General features: G+C 38.9%; 1 protein-coding gene and 1 long non-coding RNA gene across 2 annotated transcripts; one reads left to right on the top strand and one right to left on the bottom strand.

Moving 5' to 3' along the window:
- Positions 1–1,776: 1,776 nt before the first annotated feature.
- LOC132326384 (uncharacterized) lies at positions 1,777–6,542 on the bottom strand. Its single transcript, XR_009486223.1, has 3 exons — positions 6,189–6,542; positions 2,618–2,749; positions 1,777–2,067 (listed from the first exon to the last, which is right to left on the bottom strand). It is a non-coding gene; the product is annotated as an uncharacterized LOC132326384 (long non-coding RNA).
- GASK1B (golgi associated kinase 1B) lies at positions 4,033–20,279 on the top strand. The gene is made up of 5 exons (XM_059844451.1): positions 4,033–4,343; positions 4,938–6,221; positions 13,125–13,339; positions 15,726–15,952; positions 16,250–20,279. Exons 2-5 carry the CDS (start codon positions 5,225–5,227, stop codon positions 16,455–16,457), a joined length of 1,647 nt encoding a protein of 548 aa, XP_059700434.1. The 5' UTR covers positions 4,033–4,343; positions 4,938–5,224; the 3' UTR covers positions 16,458–20,279.
- Positions 20,280–21,537: the final 1,258 nt, after the last annotated feature.

The raw sequence follows: 21,537 nt of genomic DNA, 5'->3' as shown, positions 1-21,537 counted from the left end.
CGGGGAAGAATCGCTGAGGGAAAACTTAAATTAATGCACTCATGTGGTAAAAAAGCGCCTTTGGTGCTCCCGGCCGTAAGCGCGCGGATGAGACAGTCTCCTCGCTAGTGGAAGTGCAGCTGTGGACTCCAGAGGCCGGTGGTGCTGTGACCATAACTGAAGAATCACAAAATCAATTAGGTTGGGAAAGACCTCTGGAGATCATCGAGTCCAGCCTGTGACCCAAGACCACCATGCCAGCTAGACCGCGGAGTGCACTAAGTACCGCATCCCTTCTTAAGCACCTCCAGGAACAGTGACTCCAGCACCTCCCTGTGTTCATTCCAGTGTTTAATCACTTGCTATGTGTGTCACATCCAGTCTTCAACACCTCTAGGGACGGCAACTCCACCACCTCCCTAGGTGCTATATTGCAATGTTTTCTGTGAATAAATTCTTCCTAATGTCCAGCCTAAACCTCCCCAAGCTGAATTTGAGGCTATGCCCCCTCATCCTGTTGCCTGTTTCCTGGGAGAAGAGGCCAACCCCCACCAGGCTACAGCATCCATTCAGGTGGTTGTAGAGAGCAGTAAGGTCTGTCCTGAGCCTCCTCTTCTGCAGGCTAAACACCCCCAGCTCCCTCAAGCTGCTCCTCACAGGACTTGTGTTCCAGAAAAGGCACCTGAGTTTTGGAAGCCTTTGCCCAGGAGCACAGATGTGGCTCCAGAATGGGGCTGCTCGCAGAGGGGACAGCATGGCCTTCTTGCAGCTCTTCTTGCTCCTGAGGGGACAGCATGGCCTCCTTGCAGCTCTTCTCACTCCTGAGGGGACAGCATGGCCTTCTTGCAGCTCTTCTTGCTCCTGAGGGGACAGCATGGCCTCCTTGCAGCTCTTCTCACTCCTGAGGGGACAGCATGGCCTTCTTGCAGCTCTTCTCACTCCTGAGGGGACAGCATGGCCTCCTTGCAGCTCCTCTCGCTCCTGAGGGGACAGCATGGCCTCCTTGCAGCTCCTCTCGCTCCTGAGGGGACAGCATGGCCTCCTTGCAGCTCCTCTCGCTCCTGAGGTCTCCCTGGCTGCTGGAGGCTGTCACGGGGCTGGGGGCTGCAGGCACCTGCAGAGGGGACAGGCATTTCGGGGAAGGCAGGGACATTTCGAGGCCGTGCAACAGCTGCTGGCCTTGTGGTGTGCAGCAAGGCAAGGAAACCACCAAGCCTGGTCAGGGCTTCCAGGTTTTTATTTTTCTTAAGCACAAAAATTACCAGCTGTTGGTCTGGAAGCCCCTGCGTTGTTTGGCAAGCAAAATCAAGTAAGGAAAAAAAATCTTTTACATGATGTCAAGAAGAGGTCTTTGCAGATTTCCCTGTAAGGATTTGATCCAGACCAGTTAAAGCACAGACTATTAGTCAGCATGTTTAGTCACGAAGCAAACATTTCTCTCTGCACTCTTGAAGTACAGTTTCCAGATGGCAGCCCAAATTGATCTCTTTACAAACACAGCACGAGCCTTCTAAAGTAATGATTCATATTTTGCAAATCAAATCTGCATTTTCCATAATAAGGGCTTACTTTATTTCTCTGGAGAATAAGTTGTCAGTCATATGGATTCAGTAAAGCTAGGAATGCACCATTTATCAATCATTTTAACATAAATGTCTGTCCTTGTGTCATTTAGAGATGAATAGCAGAACATCTCTATGGAAACAGTATGGCTGTAGTGCATCTAGGAGAAATAATGTTCCATATCATAATCACAAAGGTAGCACGCAGAAAAAAGAATTCTAAAGGCAGTGCAAGTATATGTGTTGCATTATTTTATTCAGAAAAGTGATGGGAAAAATGTTAACCTTTTCCATTGAAGTGCCTGCACATCAAAGCAAGAGCACACACATCAAGGAGCCTAGTCTGTAGTCACATCCTTTCAGGTGCCCAGGGATAACAAGAAGTCAACATGCAGGACCTTGTGACTGGTGGGCATTGGCACACTCCACCTGTCTCTGCAAATTGGCCAGAGACCTCCTTCTAGGAGCAGTGCAGGCCACCAGCTGCTTCAGATTCTGCAGCTTGTCCAGCACCAGCAGAAAACCTCTTCAAATGCAGGTGGAGGTGAATTTCAAAGTTAAACAAAACAGAACAGAAAAGAAAAAGAAAAAAAAGGAAGAAAATAATTGCAAATAGTTAATCCACCTATTAATTCACATTTAAAAAATTTACCTAGGTCTGTGAGGGACTAGAAAATTCTTCTTTAATTCTCCTCTTCCATTCATTGCTACTTTCCTATTAGCAATTAGTTTTTATAGTCCTGTTCTCCTAACCTTAGGAAGGTACAACACTGACCATGAAAGAAAGGTATATGAAGAAATTACATGAAAAGCTGAATTTAATGGATGCAGATGGCAGTATCACAGTTATAGTTTAGAGCAAGGAACAAATACAAAATCGACAGATACTACAGGCTAGATGTAGGTAGCAAAATGAAATAATGTAGGCCAGAATTTGGTCAGACAACTGCTGTCCTGAAAGTTTGTCTTAAATATTTTATCACCACAGAGGAATACTCTTTCAGCTTGGTAGTGCCCTTTAGTGTTTTGCTGTAGCTTTGGGTTAGAATGATTCCAGAGAGAAGAATAGTACCCACTTGCACAAAAGTAATTTTCTTTGTTTCTTGTGAAACACAAAGAAATGTTTTTTTCCAGACAACTCCATAGTCGTTTCAGCCTTCCTTATTTTATGGTATCTGCTAGGGCACTGGAGCTGTACACCACAGGGGCTGAAATAGAAAAAAAATCACTTGATATTTTGCCTTTTAAGAATCCAAAATTAGAGGCAAACATCTGTTAAACTAAAAAGATACTGTATTCTATCTAGTTGATTTTCTACCACCATCCATTCCAAAGAACATACCAGTACCTGAGTTCTCTCTTCTGAACCTGAGAAATAAAGGAAATACAGCTCCTATTATCACATTTAGAAAGCCTCAAAAAAACTCAGAGAGTCAACACTGTACATCAGTATGTACACCACATTATGATTTTAAGGCTACAAATGAAATGAGAAGTGAAGAATGACTCTCCATATCCTTTTATAATTTCCTCCAGATAATATTTAAAGACCAGCAATAGAAAGTTTACTTAGATTACAGAGAATTTCAGAGAATTGTTACAGCAGAGGAGCACTGTTACTGACTGGAATGCACAGTGCTTTGGTGCTGCTTGGTTCTAATAGACAGGTGCTGTGTACTTGCAGGAATTGGATATTTGAAAACAACTGTTGCAGTGTGATGCATTTCCAACTCAAGCAACTTGTCTGGAGCTTTTGGAATAAATTGTCTTTATTTGGGATATGTCCCATCAGTAAAATTTCAACTAAAACAAGAAAGAGAGAAGAACTGAAGTGGATGAAGAGATTTCTTACAATCCCAGTTCCTCAAAAAATTTCTATTTGGAAAAAATAGGTAACAGGGAGGCTCTTTTACTGTTAATGGGCATGGATGCTGCAGTTTTAACTTGACAGTACATATTTAGACAAAAAGTAAGGATGAGTAGTGTGGAAAAAAAAAATACACTCATGAAGTTTTATAAATTCATATGTGACCAATATGAAACATAAATGAACTTCTTAACCTCCTTTAGTAGTAGCTATGGAGAAGAGAATATCTCCATTCTTTGAATTACAGTGAACATATACATTTTATTATTTTATACTTAGACTAGGAAAGGAGTCAGATGTCAGAGGTTTGCTGTTAACATCTGTCTGCCCAAACTTTTCCAGCTGTACGGGGACTCTGCTATGCCTCACTCCAGAAAGTGCAAACAGGAGACACTCCTGAGCTGTTTAGGAGCAGATTAGTAGTGTTTTAAAAGTGGCTATCTGTTTTTTCACTTCTCATCACAACAATATATGATTCTCAAAAGTTCTAAAATCCAGGGAGCGGGTGGTATTACGAACTCAAAACCCCCCCAAAAAACTAAATGCAGTAAAGGGAGTGTATTTGGTACATTTGCATGCAGTGCACTAGAGGGCTCTCAGGAGTTAGGAATAGATGGAATGCACTTTTGAAAGGCACATACTTCACAGGACTTTTCATTACAGAATTTAAAATAGAAGTTGCTGTGGTTTTGTGTGTGGGGTTGTTTGGTTTGGGTTTTGTTTTTTTATAACGTGAGGTTCATGTAAGTTTATAGCAGTTCATATGCAACCACTTCTCAGGAAAGTTAGCTTCTCAGCAGTTCTTAGCTTGCAATGAAATACCTAAATGTGAACCATACTTAAAAGTGAAGTATGTTCTAGATGCCAACTTTTACTCAGTTACTTTTATTAACCTAAGGAGTTTACCAGAACAAAGGATGTGTCAAGCTGAATAGGTAAGAAATTTTTTTTTTATAGCAATCTGTATGCAATGTGCACTTATTCTTTGTTTCTTGGAAAGGATATATAAGCCACTGTCATTTTATATTAAAAACTTTAGCTGGATTCTTTTTATGGCTTCACAAGAGTGAAGAGAATTAACCATCTTTCAATTTTAATGTGTGTTTATGAAATATGGGAACTATATTCATAGTCAGCTAGGGAAATTTGGCACTGCTAATATATTTTTATATTAGTGAATATGTGCATATTTAACTACTAGTCACTGGTTCATATTTGGATCATTTACAGCATTTTCATAACATGAGGTTTAGTGAAGACTTTGTCTTTTAAGAAAAATATAATGATCTGGATTTGACAAGCATTTCTTCTAATGCTGGAATTACATACATCTGGCTAAGATTGAAAATTGAGCCTGTATTTAATGGTTTTGGTGTTTGATTTATACTGAATGAGAAAGTAAAAGATTTATCCTGACAAATTCCTACATGCATACTGTCTCCTCTAGAACTTCTTTTCTCTGAAAAATATAGAGCCACAGATGCTATGTGTGAGTAATGAAAGGAAATGCTACTATTTTCTTTTTGCAGTTTGCAGAGAAGATACATAGATCTTTTAGACTACAAGTCAGTAAACTTTGCTTACGCAGCTGGCTCCATTCATTCTCTGAAGCCAATCACTTCCTCTGTGGTGGCTGATAAGAATTTACCAGTTTGAGAAGGTGGAGTGTCAGCATCCTTAGTGCTGAGCACTTTCCCAGGCATATCGGTAGCCTCTGTCCATCACTCATGCTGGAAGCTACTTGGAAAAGGAGAAATAGAAATTGGGGAAGAGAAATAATGCATCATCATCGTGGCTGGAACGTACAGAAGACTTTATGCTGTTTTCATCATGTGGATGCACTAGAGAAATGACCCCTTTTGATCAGCCAAGTAAAAGCAAAAACTTGTTTATTTGCTGCCTGTGGCCCTCACGGCTGCTGAGGCTCTGGACTTGCAGGCGCCCGAGGACAAGGAGGAATCTGCTAGTGGGAACTGCCTGTGTGATCTACCTGGGATTCCTTGTCAGCCAGGTGGGTCATGTTTTACCGCAGCACAAAGGAGGACATCGGAAGATCAGTTCCAGGAGTCTCCAAGATGCAGCTCAAACTCCTTTTCTGGGCATCCCACTGGATGGCACCCTGTCACCACCCAATTTCCAGGAACCCCAGCTTGGTAGCAATGGGACCTTGCTGCCACCCAATGTAGTTTATATCACCCTGCGGTCCAAGCGCAGCAAGCCTGCTAACATCAGAGGCACAGTGAAGCCAAAGCGCAGAAGGAAAAATGCAATCCCTTTGTCCTACGGGCAGCACTTTCCAAAAGCCACTTTTATGGGCTGGGAAGAGGCCTTTGCCCAACAGCCAGGGTGGGCCACACGTGCTGCAGGCACCAAGGGAGCAGCGATCGCTCTGGAGGCAAGAAAGTACCAACTGGATGAACACGGGCATAAAGGAATGGCTATCAGGGAGAGAGGTCACCAGAGACCTGGGAGGATTTCTGGAGCTGTAAAGGCACAGCTCCAGCCTGAGGAAAGTAATATCAGGATTTATAGCGAGAGCTCTCCCTCATGGATGAGCAAAGATGACATCCTAAACATGCGCATGCTGGCAGACTCTCCCATAGAGAGCATTCAAGAAGTGCCTTCACAAAAAGCAGTCCTGGCAGTATTTGCAAGAGGTTCCAGCACTGCGGGAACTGCTTGTAATCAGGGACACTGTGGAATTGTCAAAAGGCCTCTCGACATGAGCGAGGTGTTTGCCTTTCATTTGGACAGGATCTTGGGGCTAAACAGGAGCTTACCTTCTGTAAGCAGGAGATCAGAGTTCTTCCAAGGTAACACATTCGTGTGGTTTTCAGTGTTTGCAGGTGGGGTGCCGAGGTTTCCTTCCCTCTTGGTGTTAGCCATGGGGCAGCAGCAGCCACCCCTTTTAACTCCTGTGAGCCCGAGGACTAACCCTGTTGTTACAGGGAAATAAAGCCAGTGTCTCTGTGTAACTTCTGCTGTGCAGTTATTCTGTCCAGAGGATGAATACCCCAAAGTTTGCTTCAAATATCATAGAGTTGCTGAGGGCAGTAAGAGTTTCCTAACACGAGTCTGGAACAAGAAAAAAGAGAAGGATCAATCAGTAGATTGCATGACATTGTACAGACTGCCTGAAGTGAAACTGGTGAGAGATTCCAGAATCTCTGTGATTCAATGAGTATTTCTTATTTTTAAAATAAACTTCTCATATTTTAGAATCGACTTTAATAAAATACTATTGGAACTTGTCATAACAATCCATCTCTCAGGTGGTAGGAATGGGTTCAGATAGTCTACTCAGAGAGGTAGGGAACCTGCCTGCAGAAGCTTGAATCTTCTTTTATGGCACTAATTCCCTTGGGAACTGAAAATTTTTAAAAAGTGCTTCCCTTTCTTCTGTTAAAGTTAAAACCCAAACAAACTACATTTCAGTGAATTCTTCTGTACATTGTGAGGTTCAGTACACACATCTATAAATTATCCAAAGAAATGCACATAGTAAATATCTCAATATGCCTGTTATATGATTAGTATAGTTTCCAATCAAAAAGTTGATTTTTAACCTTTAGTGAAATTAAAGTAGAATTCAGACATGTAATGTGAGCTAGAAGTCTACTTTAAAATTGCTACTTTCTTAAATATGAAGTGTAAGTACCTTCTTACTTCAGTGTAAGTCCTATTTTTGTACAGTCACAAATCCAAAAGGACTATTTTGCATTTTAGTGAATCATTGCAAAAGTAGCTAGCTATGTTTTTGCTGTTCATTTCTTGCTTTGAAATCAGCTTATACCAAATAGGTTTATATCAGTCTGCATTTCTTAAAAAGAAAAGTAATGCTAGAAAGATTTTCTAAAGTCTGACAGCAGGAAGACAACCTCGTGATTTCCAGTGTCTTCCTGCTTTGTAAACCTTCCCTTTGGCAGCCTGTACAACAATGGGAATGAATCTCTAGGAACAACAGTTTGGAAGCTTCTGAATACTATTCATATTTGCAGAGCATGGAAGATACATTATGCCTATTTTATTTTTAGGAACAAGATCTATTGCTATAGAGCTGTCATAAGGCATTAAGGCAGTTCGGATGGGGGAGCTCTGCACAGTGTGGCTGCAGAGATGACAGACTGCAAACCTCAGAAAACTGCTATTAGGCTAATTGTGCATTGTGCTGCTCAGTGTCTGTCACCTTACAGTATGTTTTGGACTGTCTGGGACAGAGTGTGTCATTCTGCCCTCTAATTTTCTTTTCCTCATAACTGGCTAAGTTCCTATTGCAAGAGGAGTGTTGCTAGGTGATGAGAAGAGAAATAACACTATTTTGGTCTCACTTCATTTTTTCCAACTAAAGGCTGAACAGAGCATTTGGAACAGTGACTGCACCTTGTCGTTCATGATTTCTTTAGCCTGGAAATATGTTGGAACTCAGATGCCTTGTAACTACTTGAGCTCTTTACTATTTATGTGCTTGTGTCTGGCATAATGTGAAAATATTTGTGGTAGGAAAATGAGCAAAAATATAATTCTTAAAAATAATATGAGTAATTAGCTCTTTGAAGTGACCTATATATTTTAAGATAGGTGAGCTCTGTAAAGTTTTTTACAGAGTGGCTTGTGTGAATCAGTTATTCACATGGGAAAGCAAGCGATGCAGGATTAGAGACTGCATGTGTGTATGAATGTACACTATTTCTGGGCTGACATATCTCTCTCCCCGACACATCCCTTTAGCTTGCCTCAGTTGTGATGTGATCCAACAAGACATGTTTGATGTAGCATTAAAATCTTAAAAAATGGGCTTTTCAAAACTGTCATTCATTTTGTCAAAAGCAGTTTCAAAGAACTGCTTAGTAAATCCCTGTACAGTTTCTATTTCCCTTATTCCCACAGATCTGATACTGACTTTTTTTAAAGTCTAGCAAAATACTGTATTAAAGTTCCCTATCTGCTGGCCTCACCTTCCCTTGTTAATTGTAAACCCTTTTAAGTGTTAACTGAATTTTTTTGTGGCTTGTCTAAGTTTTCCATCATCCATTCTGGATGGAAAAACCAGGTATGGTAACTCTCTCATACTTTTACAATGAATTGAGTGAATATAAAAAGCCTGAGTAGTATAGGTAGGAAAAGCCCTTTTGAGCTGGGCATAGAAATCTAAAAGAGCATGATTTTGTGCATACACAAGCAGTCATTTGTTACTTCCACTGCTACCTACAAGATGTTAAAAATATCTCCTATAAAAAAGAGCAATCCTGTAAAACTCTAAGAAATAATCATAAAATTGTGTCTATTGTGGAATAAATGAAGGCTGACCCTTATGTGTCTGAGTTTTGGGATGGTCACATTAATACTACAGCACTAAAGTACTTAATTATTTCATAACCTTAACCTGAGGACTATGAGACGTAAGTGACCTTGCTTGGTGTTGCAGCCCTGCCTTAATGACCTCTGCATAGGAGCTAAGTTAAATGCATGTATGGCCTCCAGCTCAGCAACTGCATTTGCTGGCTGGGACAGTGGCAGTATTTTTTAGGCTTGAGCTACAGCTGTAGTTTGTGGGCTGGGGCAGGCTGGCTTCTCTGTCTCAGCTGACAGCTGTAAGGATAGTACTCTGGCTCCTTGGATAGCAGCAGTGAGGCTTTGTTCAGCTTTTGGTACAAGAGCTGTTGCTATGCAGTTTTGTTGCACCTCTTGCTGAGGGACTGAACTACTGTGTGCTGATGGCTACTTCTCTTCCCCTCTGGTTTTCTGATATCCTGGGTCTGACTAAAGTGAGAATAATAAGCACTGGTGTACTCAATCAGCTGTTTGTCCAGAACCTCCTTCCCCCCCCCCCCCCCCCCCAAACTTGCAAGAAACTTTTACTTTGAGTAACACCTTTCATGGTTGGCTTAGTGCAAATAGATGAATGACATGATAGCTCCAGTGGTTGCACTTGTTGTTTTGCTTTACTGGCGTTTGCGTGACTATAAAAGGTGTCCCAGTTTTTTCTGTGTTATACCCTGTGCTATCAGCCTGCTCTTGCCATCCCATCAAAAATTTTGCAATATGAATCACCAATGTCAGGGCAAAGAATAAAAACCTAACACTGCTTCATGCACTCAGAGTGCTCTAAAATACTTTCCCATAGTGCTGTACCTCTCAAAGGGGTATGACAGGCATATTTCCAGTATTCTGTTGGGTAGAGAAGTTAATGTACAAGCAATAAAGCAGTCCACAGTCTAGAGAGCAACTAATGCACATTTCATGCATTCCTTAATACTGACATCCAAATGAGCAGAGAACAGAACATTGCAATGAGGTGCATAGGGAAGAAAGAAAAATAAATGGCCTAACTTCTCTCTGCTTTTTGATTCTGTTCCTTATATTTTCCCTAAAAACTTAAATTCTCAAAATTATTCTCTGTATGCTGGTCCCTCTCATTTTCCACACTAAATTATCCTTTCTTGCTAATACATGGACAACTGCACTCTTTTTGCAAATGTGGCAGTGGCGAGATGCACTGCCTTACAGTGAACAACACCCTTGAGAAAGGGCTTTAAGTACCTCTTGAAAGATTTTCTGGTTTTAGTGTTGATCTTCTGGGCATGTTTGAAAATATTTTCTTTTGAGGAAGTTAGAAAAAGTGCTGTAGCTATAAATCAGAGCACAAGAGGAGAGAAATGTTTGCAAGAGCAAAATTTGGCTCCTAACCACATGAAGTTCAGAAGCATGCAGTTTATTTTCAAAGTGATGTGGGGTGTGGAAGTCTAAGATGATGCCTTTGTTGAAGAAGCCATGCAGTGATACGTCAGCGGGCGGCACATGAAGCAGTTAAGAGTACCTTGAGGTGGTCTAGTCTCAGCAGCCTGAGGTTTCATCTGAGTTAGCTTATTCAACTTAGCTAAGACATTTTTAGAAATGTTCAAAATGTTTAGAAATGTTTAAAAATGTATATGAATTGCTAGGAAGATGGTTTCAGCATGAGTTTTGAAAAATCTTTCCCGTACAATTTTGAAGATTGCCTTTAACAGTTAAGTAGGTATATAGATCTAAAATGGCAGATAAAATAAAATTAACCCAATCAGCTCTGGTGAGATTCATTGCAGTGCAGCTGCAGCAACAGAAAAGCAGTACCCCTCTGTGTTAATATGTAATGCTGACTAGGAAAAAATCATACACAGAATACACTGGACTTTTTCTGAAATGTGCTTCGCTTTCCTGGTTGTGGCTGTAGATCTCCTCTCTGTTGAGGTAACTTCAGCCTAATCCTAATGAGGTTTGTGTCAGAAAAGCTCCACTGATTTGATTGGGGTCATGCCAATTCATGCAGCTGTGAATCAAACCCCTTATCTGCTTTAATTCAGCATCTTCATGTTTTTCCTGCAAGTGTCAAAAATTTGAGTCACAGCTCTTTACTGAAGCTGCTGTTTCATATTCCTGTAATCCAATTTATATTACAGAATTGAAAGTTTTTTTTTTTTTTGGATCATCCTTTCTGCTCCCATTTCCTTTGAAATGCAAACATTTCCTGTATTTAACCTCAGTCTTTTAAAAATGTTTTTGTATCTTAATGGAAACTGGCATGATATTATTCATAGTTTTAAAGTATTTATATTACTATTGTTTACCATGTCCTTTTTGGGTAGACAGGAGGTGTTTGTTTTCTTAGAAAACTGTTCATGTATTTGATTTGTGGAAGAATTCATGAATAGTTACATAAGTTGTAACTGGAGATATAAAAATAATAGATTTAGTCCTTATGAAAGCTGTCTTTTTTTTTTTTTTTTTTTTTTTTTTTTTGGTGAGAATTCCCAATGCTTAGACATTCTGCAAACTTTCTTGGAAAAGAAACCTAACTCATAGCTGATCTAACTTGGGTAAAGTTATCTACAGTGTAGGTGATAGAGCCAGAGTGAGAGAGATGGAGAAATGGGTAGGATTTCCCAAATAAGTTACCTAAATACTTATTCAGACACCTCAGTAGAGGGGAAGCCTGATTTTCAGGAGTGCTCAGCTCATTTTTTCAGTGGAGGAGAGTGTGGAACATGGTGCTGATAAAGAGTGATTGATGTTCCTGATGGAAAGACACATTCTGTGTTTCACTGGGCAGCTGGGAGGGAAGTTAAAGACGTAGTGGTTGGCTTGGCTTGGCTTCAGAAGGACTACCTTGTATGTGCAAGCCATGGCAGAGAGAAGATCAGGTACATTCTGGTTTGGAGAGGAGTTGGCTTTTCTCTTGGTCTGGATTGCATGTGGGGCCGGTCTGTCATGCTTGTTTGGTGAATGGGAGATGGAACTTTGCTCATGTTTCAGTGCTAGGTACAGGCAAAGATCATTTCTTATCTGTTGTTTTACAACAGTCAGCAACCTTTGAACAAGTTGCTTTTTGATTCAGCTCTATGGAGATTGTTTTTCACAGTCCTGGCTGCTTACAAATGAAGCATTGACATTGGCAGCTTTTACCCTGCTGTTGGCACTGATACCTGTTTTCCATGGGCTATTTTCTGTCTGGTTTGCTTCTGAAGAAGGTGGCCTGGACCTCTTGCCTTCATGCATTTCTAAAAGCTTTTTTGCAGATCTGTCTCTGTCTCCCTGGGCATGTGGAAGACAAAGAGAAAATTTAGGCTGCACTTAACTATGCAATAAATTGTGCAATAGTGTAGACTAAGTTCAATGAACTTCAAGATGAATATGAATAATTTTTAAAGCTTTATATGTGTTCCAACACTTTTTAGTAAACAGCACTTAAGCTTTGCAGTTAAATGGTCCTTCCTCTCTGTACTAAGACATATTTTGATCTTCTGTCTACACACCCTAAAATATAAAGGATTTCTTTGTTTTAATGTGTACAAGCCTGGGTCCTTAGCAGTTTAAGCAGCAGTAGCATTGCATCAGAAATAAAAGGAGAATTTTGTAATAAGATATATCTGTCCCTTGATGCTCTGTGATATATATTTATCAGTTTTTATACTGGAGGAGCTCATTTTAAATTCTTTGATGAGGTTTATTCTCATGGTGAAGCTGAACACTGGAATTCACCAAAGAGAAGTCCTCTGTTTTTGTTTCAGGAAAGAGAAGAATATTCTTTACACAGAAGAACTAAAGAATTTGGCTACAATATCTGCTATACAAAACAGATCTCATATCTAGGTAAAAGGCCCCAAACTTGTCAGGTTGTTTATTCATGGTATGCTCACATTCTCTAGTATTCTCATATATCCTTTCTGAGCTGTGGACTAATACATTATAGGTTTAAAATACTAAAAATAACAAAATAAATCCACTTTGAGTACAGGATTTGTGGTGTCTCTATGTCCATAATGCAAAGAAAACCCCCTTTGACATAAGTTTCCAGCTCTTGAAAATCAGCAGTTCACTGCAATCAGAAGGAAATGACATTGTTGATTCACAGTGGCATTGTAGGCTTTTAACCTACCTAGAAACTTTTTAATAGTTTGGTTTAGTGTATGATTTTGTACATTAATTTCTTGCTTCAAACAAACAAAGTCTTCCATACATTGAAGGCATTTATGCCTATGTTTCCAGTCCTGTGGTGGCTGGTTATGGATGTAGGATAAGACCACATTTACCAAAGAATGTCAGGATATTAGTCCCTGGCTGGTTCTCCTTCCAGATCTGTAAAATGGTGCATTTTTTAATGCTTAGGCAATGTCTAAAAAAGAATCAAATAAAACTGATAGTATTGCACTAAAATAACGATGGTTTTGCCCTTTTTTCAGGTGGTCAGGCCTGTCCTGTTATTCTCTGGGATTCCTCACTGAGTCCAACAGATAATAGTACCCATTCTTCAGTGAGGTTAACATGGGGACAATATCAGCAGCTATTGAAGAAGAAATGCTGGCAGAATGGTAAAGTTCCCAAAGCTGAGTGGGGCTGTACTGAAATTCATCATCATGAATGGTCCAAGATGGCACTCTTTGATTTTCTGTTGCAGGTAAAATGTTTACTGAACACAACTATTTGCCTCATAAGTCATGTGATCAAACATAGGATTTTGAAGAATAGTAATTTTAGTGTGTTTCTTTTTTTTGTTTTTTAATTGGGAAAGAGAAGTATTTGCATAGTTTGAAAATATTTCTGATCTTTTCTAATGATTAAAATATCCAAAAAGCAGCTTATAATTAGGCAGGAAACCTAACTGACTCATTTCTTTTTAAAGAGGAAGCAAAGGCTTTTGCCTTGATTTATTTCATATTGAGTCAGGCATACTGTTTCTCCTTCACTCCTTGTTTCTCCAAACAGAGATCTTGACTGTGTTCACAACTGTAAATCTCTGTTTTCTCTGTGGTCCTTCCTGCACCCCAAGAGGTGACTGAAGTGGTTTGGTGAGCTGCAATCTGGAGCAAGGTAACAGTTGTAGTGGATAATTTTTCCTTTAAAAAAAAAAAAAATAAATCTCTAGACAGTGACTTAGTAAAGAAGGAGTAGAGCAGCGACTGATGAATGATGAATCTGCTGTTCTATTATTCAGAAGGAGGGGTTGGTTAAAATAAGATACAACAGGATTGCACTTCACATGACAGGAGACAAATTACTCTTGTACTAATAGCTGGTATCAGAGGGATTATATCTCTGGTTGCCTACCAGACAAGAACATGCATTCCAGAAAGTGAGTGAAAGTGACTCTCATAGTTCTTAAAGACTACAGTTTTATCTGTGTGCTCTCAAAGCTTATCAGCAGCGGAATATGAACATTTGAAAACAAAAAAAAAAAAGCCAATAAATGGTTCAATATTAAAAAAAATAATAACTTTGCTTCATGAGTCATTCAGGAATAAAGAATAATGGTGAAAAGTATTCTCTGTTAAGCCAAATTCCTTCAGAAGAATAGGCTAGACTCTTCTAATAGATCTTCCTAATCTCTGGTTTCAAATGCTGTAAAACATAGGAGCAGGATGTAAAATGCATATAGTTGACCTTTACTTGCCTTCTGCAAGAACTCAAGCAAAATGAATTCTTTAGTTTTGGGGGTTTGGACCTCTTATGTATGACAGAAAATTCTGCCAAACTATATGCATCAATTCCAGAGTGTTCCATCATTATATCTTAGCACTGAAATGTGCAAGATACTGTGAAGAGGCTGTCTGTAAGAACAAGATTTCCTTGTCTATTTAATGCATGCAGAGAAATGCAAAGGAATGGGGTCTATACATCCAAGGAGTCTTTCTGCAAGGACTCTGCTTTACTTTTTTACCTTTGGATGAATTGAATAAGAAATCCCAGGAGAGAGAACACTGGAAGCAAGAGGGGCTCTACAGCTTTCCAATAGTGAATGCTGCTCATTAACTTCAACCAACAACCCAGGAACAAGCAGCACAAAACACCCCCTCCTCTAAAGGACTCAGAGGAGGGCTGAGCTGACTGAGCTTAAAGGGGGCTCCTGTGCCCAGGGGCAAAGTCCAAGGTGAGACTTTTAAGGAAGTCCAAGGTGAGACTTTTAAGGGCAATCCAGGCTGGTTTGTGTGATCAGGGCTGTAGCAATGTTGAATATTTATTCTCATCTACTCTCAAGGGGTAGCAGTATTTTCAAGGAGTGATTTATCCTTCCTGTATTAGATGGTTATCCTAAAATGGCATCCATTGCTCTGGATGTGCCTTGTTCTTGTCATTGTTAATGAAAGGGAACAGAAACGACCAAGTCAAAAGAGACGCCTGACATTTACACCAACAAAATTAGTCCAGATTTATGTATTCTTTCCAGCTAAGTGCTGTGTGATGAATAATCGAGGTTTTGCATGGGAAAAAATAGTGTAGCCCATCATGTCATAAAAGTATATACCACAGGGAGGCTGCTCTGTGGTTATAAATACACTGTTCTTACAGTGTAAGAACAATTTTATAGCTTTTGATGGTTTTTTTGTGCCCCTCACTGGTCTTTTCAGTTATTTTGCTTACTGTTAGCCTAATAGATCCCACAAAATGAAGATCCTCTGTGTGTGTCAGACTGTGCTATTTCTATTGCTCTCCAGCAGAGAAAACGTAAAAAAAAAAGCAAGCTTCAGACAAAGAAAATAGAATTGTATTCCCCATTTTGTTATTCCAGTTACATAGTGGTATTGTTCCATTATTTTCAAAGAATTTCTACTGACATAATAGATCATGGCTATAAAATGGATAAAATACACAGTCTGAGAAACTGCTTTTAGCAGTACCTGAGGTATGAGGAGCAGGTCTTCAATGCTGTTTCACTGTTTTTAATTACACTTGTCCTGAGCTTGCTTTCCTGTCAGCTGGGTTAGAGAGCAATGTCTTACAGTGACACTTTGCCCCAAGTACTTTGGTATTGTTTTCACTTGGCACTCTGCTCTACTTTGTTTTAGATCTATAATCGACTAGACAGAAATTGTTGTGGATTCAAACCTCTCAAGGAGGATTCCTGCATGCAGCAAGGACTGAAGCTGAAATGCAATGATCAGGATGCTGTTGACCTGACACACATCGTTCAGAGAAGGCATGACCAAAGGCACTTGGCCTTTATAGGCAATAAGGGTTTCTTTGACAGAAATGAGGACAATCTTGATTTCAAAATACTGCAAGGAATCAATGAGTAAGTTTTAAATTATCAGTTTTGTAAAAGGATTAATAATTTCTTTCCAGTTTGAGTATGAGACTAAACTACTGGAATAGATATCATTGGCCCAAGACATTGACAGGATGTATCTAAAAATGTATGAGTAATCCCACAGCTGTAAAAGATACAATTAACATACATATGATTAGGCATGCATGGACTTCCTTTGCTGAGTTGCAGCCTATATTCTTAGAATTGATTGCTAAACCACAACATAAATACTGCAATTCAGAGTAATGGCAAAAACTGATGAATTTCTTTGTGCTTTTCCAGATTCCCTGCATCTGCAGTTTCAGTGCTGAGGAGCCAGCGTCTACGTGAGAAGTTGCTCCAGTCTTTGTTCCTTGACAAAATATACTGGGAGAGCCAAGGAGGCAGAAAAGGAATTGAAAAGCTTATTGATGTAATAGAACGGAGGTCCAAAATTCTTCTTACCTATATAAATGCACATGGAGCCAAAGTATTACCCATGAATGAATGAAACAGTCTTGTTTCCATCTGAAAGAAAGTCTTTAAAAATGTTTTATGGGGCAGAAACTGACAGTAAAATTGATTTAATTAATAGCATTATTTTTTTCCCAAACTTTCAAGTTTACTTTTAAATAAGAAATCTTACATGGTTTAAAAGCAACATTTAAGTGTCAGCTGCAGCTCAACACAGTGTAGTCTCTTCTATGTCACCAGTGAAATGAAAAAGAACCAAATGATAATATGCAGTAATATGTAGGTACCATGAACACTCTTTCTATTGAGATGTTTGGAAATTAGCAGCAGGATTTTCAGGACATTAGGCTGGATTGCTCTTACTTCCCTCATTGAAGTCAGTAGATTTTTTTGCAAGTTTAAATGGAAAAGGAGATGTTTAAGCACTTGATACATTGATGACATTAGCTGACACATATATAGTAAAGGTATTTGTTCTTTTATTTAAATTGCCAACATTTCCTAGGGCTTCTTTTACTTTATTTTGTGTTCTTATGTGGGGTGGGTGATCTGATCTATTTTCTGTCTATTGATTAACTGTGTATGTGTGAATATCTTTATCTTTGTGTGAATATGCTGCTAAATAAGTAACGTTTTGTTTTTGCAAAATTCTTGACAGTATTTTTTGAGGATATTATCAAAAAGCAGACCTCCTAACAAGACTGTTGTTAAACCCAGCAGAGGAAATGTTTATTCTGTGTGCTCAGCTCTACCTGGCAGTTCAAGCTTGGGTTTCCTTTAAGATTGGCCACTGTGGGGTGATGATTGTAACTGAGAACTTTCCCCAAGTGTTCCCACAAGTGTGGTTGATAGGGAGGGCTGGATAAGCACTTGAGATTTTTACCTTTGAAATGCTCCAGAAAGTAAATATCAATTGACACCGTTTATCATCACATCCACCTTCTACCTGACTGTTTAGAAAAACTCTTACCATCTTTCTAGGGAAATATCATCTTTTTGACGTGAGGTAATGGTAGAATTTGGGTGCTTTCATAGTCACTCTTGTCTTTATGTGTTGTAAAAGTATATAGGGTGTGAAAGAATTTTGAAAGTGCTTGTGTAATGTTATTAATGACAAACTAAAATGCCTCATGCCAGTGTTAATGTGGATGGGTGAATTTAATGTTTTAAATAACTACAATTCCACTGAAGCTAAAATCAGTTTTCTTTCTTAGTATCAGAAAACCCATTAACAATAATTGCATTTCTAGAAGAAATAGATCTCATTATAGACAGAGTTAAAAAGACTTAGTAAAATTTTAAGACCTTAGTCAGCTAAACAATCTTTTATTTTATTTTGTCAGCAAAGGACAGTTCAAATTGTTAAAACTTCCTAGAACTTAACTATTGCCTCAAGAGGTGTGTTTTAGAGTGCCTTGGACTTTTTAACACCCAGGTAGGATTTTACAAAATTTTCAATTTATCCCTTTCTTTAAAGTATTGTGACTTATTAGCCAGATAAATTTAATCACAGAAACAAACAAAAAAATCTTTGGCTTGCACTGTGAACAGAGTCTAGAGAAAGAAATAATAATCCGGATACATTTTACATTAAATTCCTGTTGCAGTGGATTTCACTCTGTGGTGGCCATCACAATCAGTTTGTCTCATTTTCTAGCCTGTCTCACAGGTTTCTTCCTGCTAGTTACCTGTTCTAGCAATCAAATTTATAATCCCTCACTGCTGGGAATGAGAGAAAGGCATGACTCTCAGCTGCACTGAGCTTAGGAGAGGGCCCAGCAGAGTTGTGAATGTAGCTAATTATGACAAGGTCCCGTGAGAACTCTGTCTTCTATCTTTAGTCTGCACATCCTGATGCTGAGTCTTTGCCCAGTTGCAATTTTTTTCCAGAACTGGCTCATTGCTGAAGAAGACAAGGAAATCCGTTGTCTTTCCAGGCAGGATCATTTCATTTTTTTTTTATGGTCATAACTTGATGCATTCTTCTCCATTTTTTCTGGACATGGACTAATGTTCCTTGAGCATGGAACATGCTTTTTTATTTGCCTGGTGGTTCAGTGTCAGCTCTTAAAGCAGCAATATAATTGCCTATGAAATTGCCCTCAAGCTAACCTGAACCAATACCTTTCAGTAATCCTGGATTCAAGAGAACTGAGTCACAATGCTGTGCATTACTTAAAAATCTGACCAAGCATGAAAAGCGTAACTGTAAAAGCAAAATTTCTGGAGACTCTCCAAGGGCAAAGAAATACTCTGTATGCTCTGTTAGCATGCCATATTTCAAGTACAAACACTCTTGTAGTCTTCAGGTAGGCCAGGAGACTCTTTGTGAGATTGAACAGTGAGACAGGATTGCAGATTGCTTCTAGTTCTCTCATGTTGGTAACAAACTCCAGAAAGTGCTTTTTATCCTGCTGCTGTGGAGTTTGGTACGTAACCCAGTATTGTTAATAATGCAAAATATGATTGCAGTAGCTCTTATGAATGCATACTAGCAAAGTGCTAGCATTTTTTAAAAAGGAAATGAATTCTGTATTTTTTTGAGTGCATTTGCATAAATGCTATATAAAAAATACAAAAGGAGCACTTTACGTTTGTTTATTCTCTGCTACTACATTGAAGGTACCTGCTTCAGTAACAGGGGTAACTTTTATTGGGAAATTGGTTCACATCCTTTGGAAGTAGCATGACTTTGGAAGTAGCATGACAGGAACTGCACTGTAGCTAAAGCAACATCAACTGAGAGGAAAAATCTGGAAGAAGCCTTATTCAACCTATGGTGATTGATAGAAAGCCAAGAAACTGTGCTTTAGTCCTCTTTGCTGGGCTGTCTTCCATTTCTGGGCATTTGGGATCAGACAAGGATTCCTGTTGCACATTACATGGAAGGGTGTAACCAACAGCAGCACTGCAAAACCTGTGGGTGGGAAAAGGCGATTATGTCATTCCTGAATCTGCCTGAAAGCCAGAACCACATGAAGTGGAATTACTAAGAAAGTCAGAAGAGTTTGCTCTCAAAAGAGTTTGAGATTTCATAACACTGGAAGACAGAGCTTAAAATAAGTAGCACAGGCACAGATGCCTTAAAATTCCTAGGGAGCCTGCCAGCAAGTTAATAGTCTTAAATGTTTTAGAAGCTGAGGACATGAAAACTGTGGAGCACTGTGAGAGCAGTTTCCTTCTTTTCTTATGTGGGTATTCTATAAAACACCATATTAAAATAGATAAATAAATAAATAAATAATAAAACAGATTAATTCTGTGGTTTCAAACTTATGAATGCAGATTTAGGGTACATTAAGGGACAAGGCTCCCACAGCAAACCTGGGAATACATTCATGCATATGTGTGTATGCAGACACAAAAATACCTGTACATGTATTTATACTTTGGCTTGTTTCTGTAAAATGGTTAATTTGGCTAATAAAGAGTGAGCTGTTTATATAATTTACTGTTTACATAAAGAATTGTATTTGTGAGCCTAAGTCCAGTTTTGGGTATACACAAGTTGAAGTTTAAACAAAATAATAGATGAAACTTTTGTCCTCAAAGGATTAATTCTTCTTTTGCTAACACATTTATATAATCTTAAAAGTTTTTTACTGATAGTTGTAGAGTAACACAGCAGTACGTATCTGTGCTAAACTTCCAGAGTGGTATCAACTCAGATTTTTAAAACCATTTTATACTAGATATTGAATTTTCATTTTATTTTGGAATTTGTGAATTTTTAAAGTCTATTTGTACTTTAAGTAGTAACAGTAACAGTGTTTTCACAGGTAATGACTCATTTGAATCTCTGCTGCTATTGTCATGTAATATGTAGGAATATCCAAAATAAAGAAATATCTTTATCAGATTTTCAGTTCGGATCTCTAAGTTCCAATAAAAAAACCCTGATACATATTATTGTAATATGTGAATCATTATTTACTGTTTAGAAGGAACTATGGCCTTGAAACTGCTTCTTCATAGAAACAATCCAAAACAGATCATAGGAATCTTTCTGTAGAAATATTTTCTAGCTGTTTACTCATGAGACTTGCAACTCTTTCTCACTAAGCTGATTCAGTGTAGCTGTGAATCTTCTGGTTACTGCAGCCTGGATATTTGCTACCTTCTTTAGCCATTCCGACAATAGCTACTTACACAAACATTGAGCAGAAAAGGCCATGCTCATTTATAATGACAGGACAGAAGTATTGGTCAATGACTTGTAAACTTTCTAACATGCCATTAGCAAACCCAGGAATAGCATAGAGATGCTGGACTCCATGTGGAATAGAGACACACACAGAGTTAAAGTAGCCTAAAAACTTTGGGCCTCTGAAGTTTTTAGTTTTTGCCACGATCCAAGAGAGACTAATGGGAAACACAAAGATGCCAAAACATATTAAACATTCTCTTTTCCACAAAAAGTAGTTTGCTTTATTGAAAATATTATTTATTTTTGCACATTAATGCATGCTTCAGGCAAAATTCTGTCAGATATGTTTGTGTGAATTAATTTCAATTTCACTGAATTATCCCATTTCCAGATAAAACAATTTAAGTCAGGTAAATCTGTATTCTCAGAGGCTGGAGAACTGAACTCTCAGGTCAAAGGGAGGCCTTGGGAGAGTGACATATTAATAAGGAGAGTTTCCTGAAAAATAGCATGAATATAGAACTTAGAATGTAAGTTCTCTAAACAATATCTGTGGGATCCAAGAAGGATCTTCAAGTGTTCTTTGGAGACTTTCAGCCTGTTCCACCTGTATTTCTGTGTATCAGGACATTCAAAGAGGATTAGACAAATTGAAGGACAACAAGTTTATATATAGACTTTGTAAGAATTGGGTAAGCTTTTATCATCTACTATTCCTGATACAACAATTCTGGGTGCTGGAGAATATAAGGAAAAGGGGCCACAGATAATGCCCCAAGCTCATGTTCTCAGCTCACAGTCTGAGCTGGGCTGTTGGGCTGGGTGGCACCAAGCAGGGAATTACACATATTTTTGTATTTGAAGGCTATTCAGCCAGATGCAATATTGTAAGTTCTTCAGGCTTCCACTTATAAGTAAGAATATATAGAATTATCTTTGTGTGCAATATGGGGATGCTTGGGGTGTTGTG

This window comes from Haemorhous mexicanus, chromosome 4 (assembly GCF_027477595.1).
Source record: "Haemorhous mexicanus isolate bHaeMex1 chromosome 4, bHaeMex1.pri, whole genome shotgun sequence".
In the NCBI taxonomy this organism is placed as follows: Eukaryota; Metazoa; Chordata; class Aves; order Passeriformes; family Fringillidae; genus Haemorhous; species Haemorhous mexicanus.
Note: the sequence above shows the minus strand (reverse complement) of the source record. Positions and strands in the feature narration are given on the sequence as shown.

Excerpts from the sequence above, each read along its gene's own strand:
- GASK1B (XM_059844451.1), top strand. The coding sequence starts at position 5,225 with ATGCTGTTTTCATCATGTGGATGCACTAGAGAAATGACCCCTTTTGAT. Across the intron at positions 6,222-13,124 it reads GAGATCAGAGTTCTTCCAAG|GTGGTCAGGCCTGTCCTGTT; the intron begins GTAACACATTCG and ends CCCTTTTTTCAG. Across the intron at positions 15,953-16,249 it reads ATACTGCAAGGAATCAATGA|ATTCCCTGCATCTGCAGTTT; the intron begins GTAAGTTTTAAA and ends GTGCTTTTCCAG.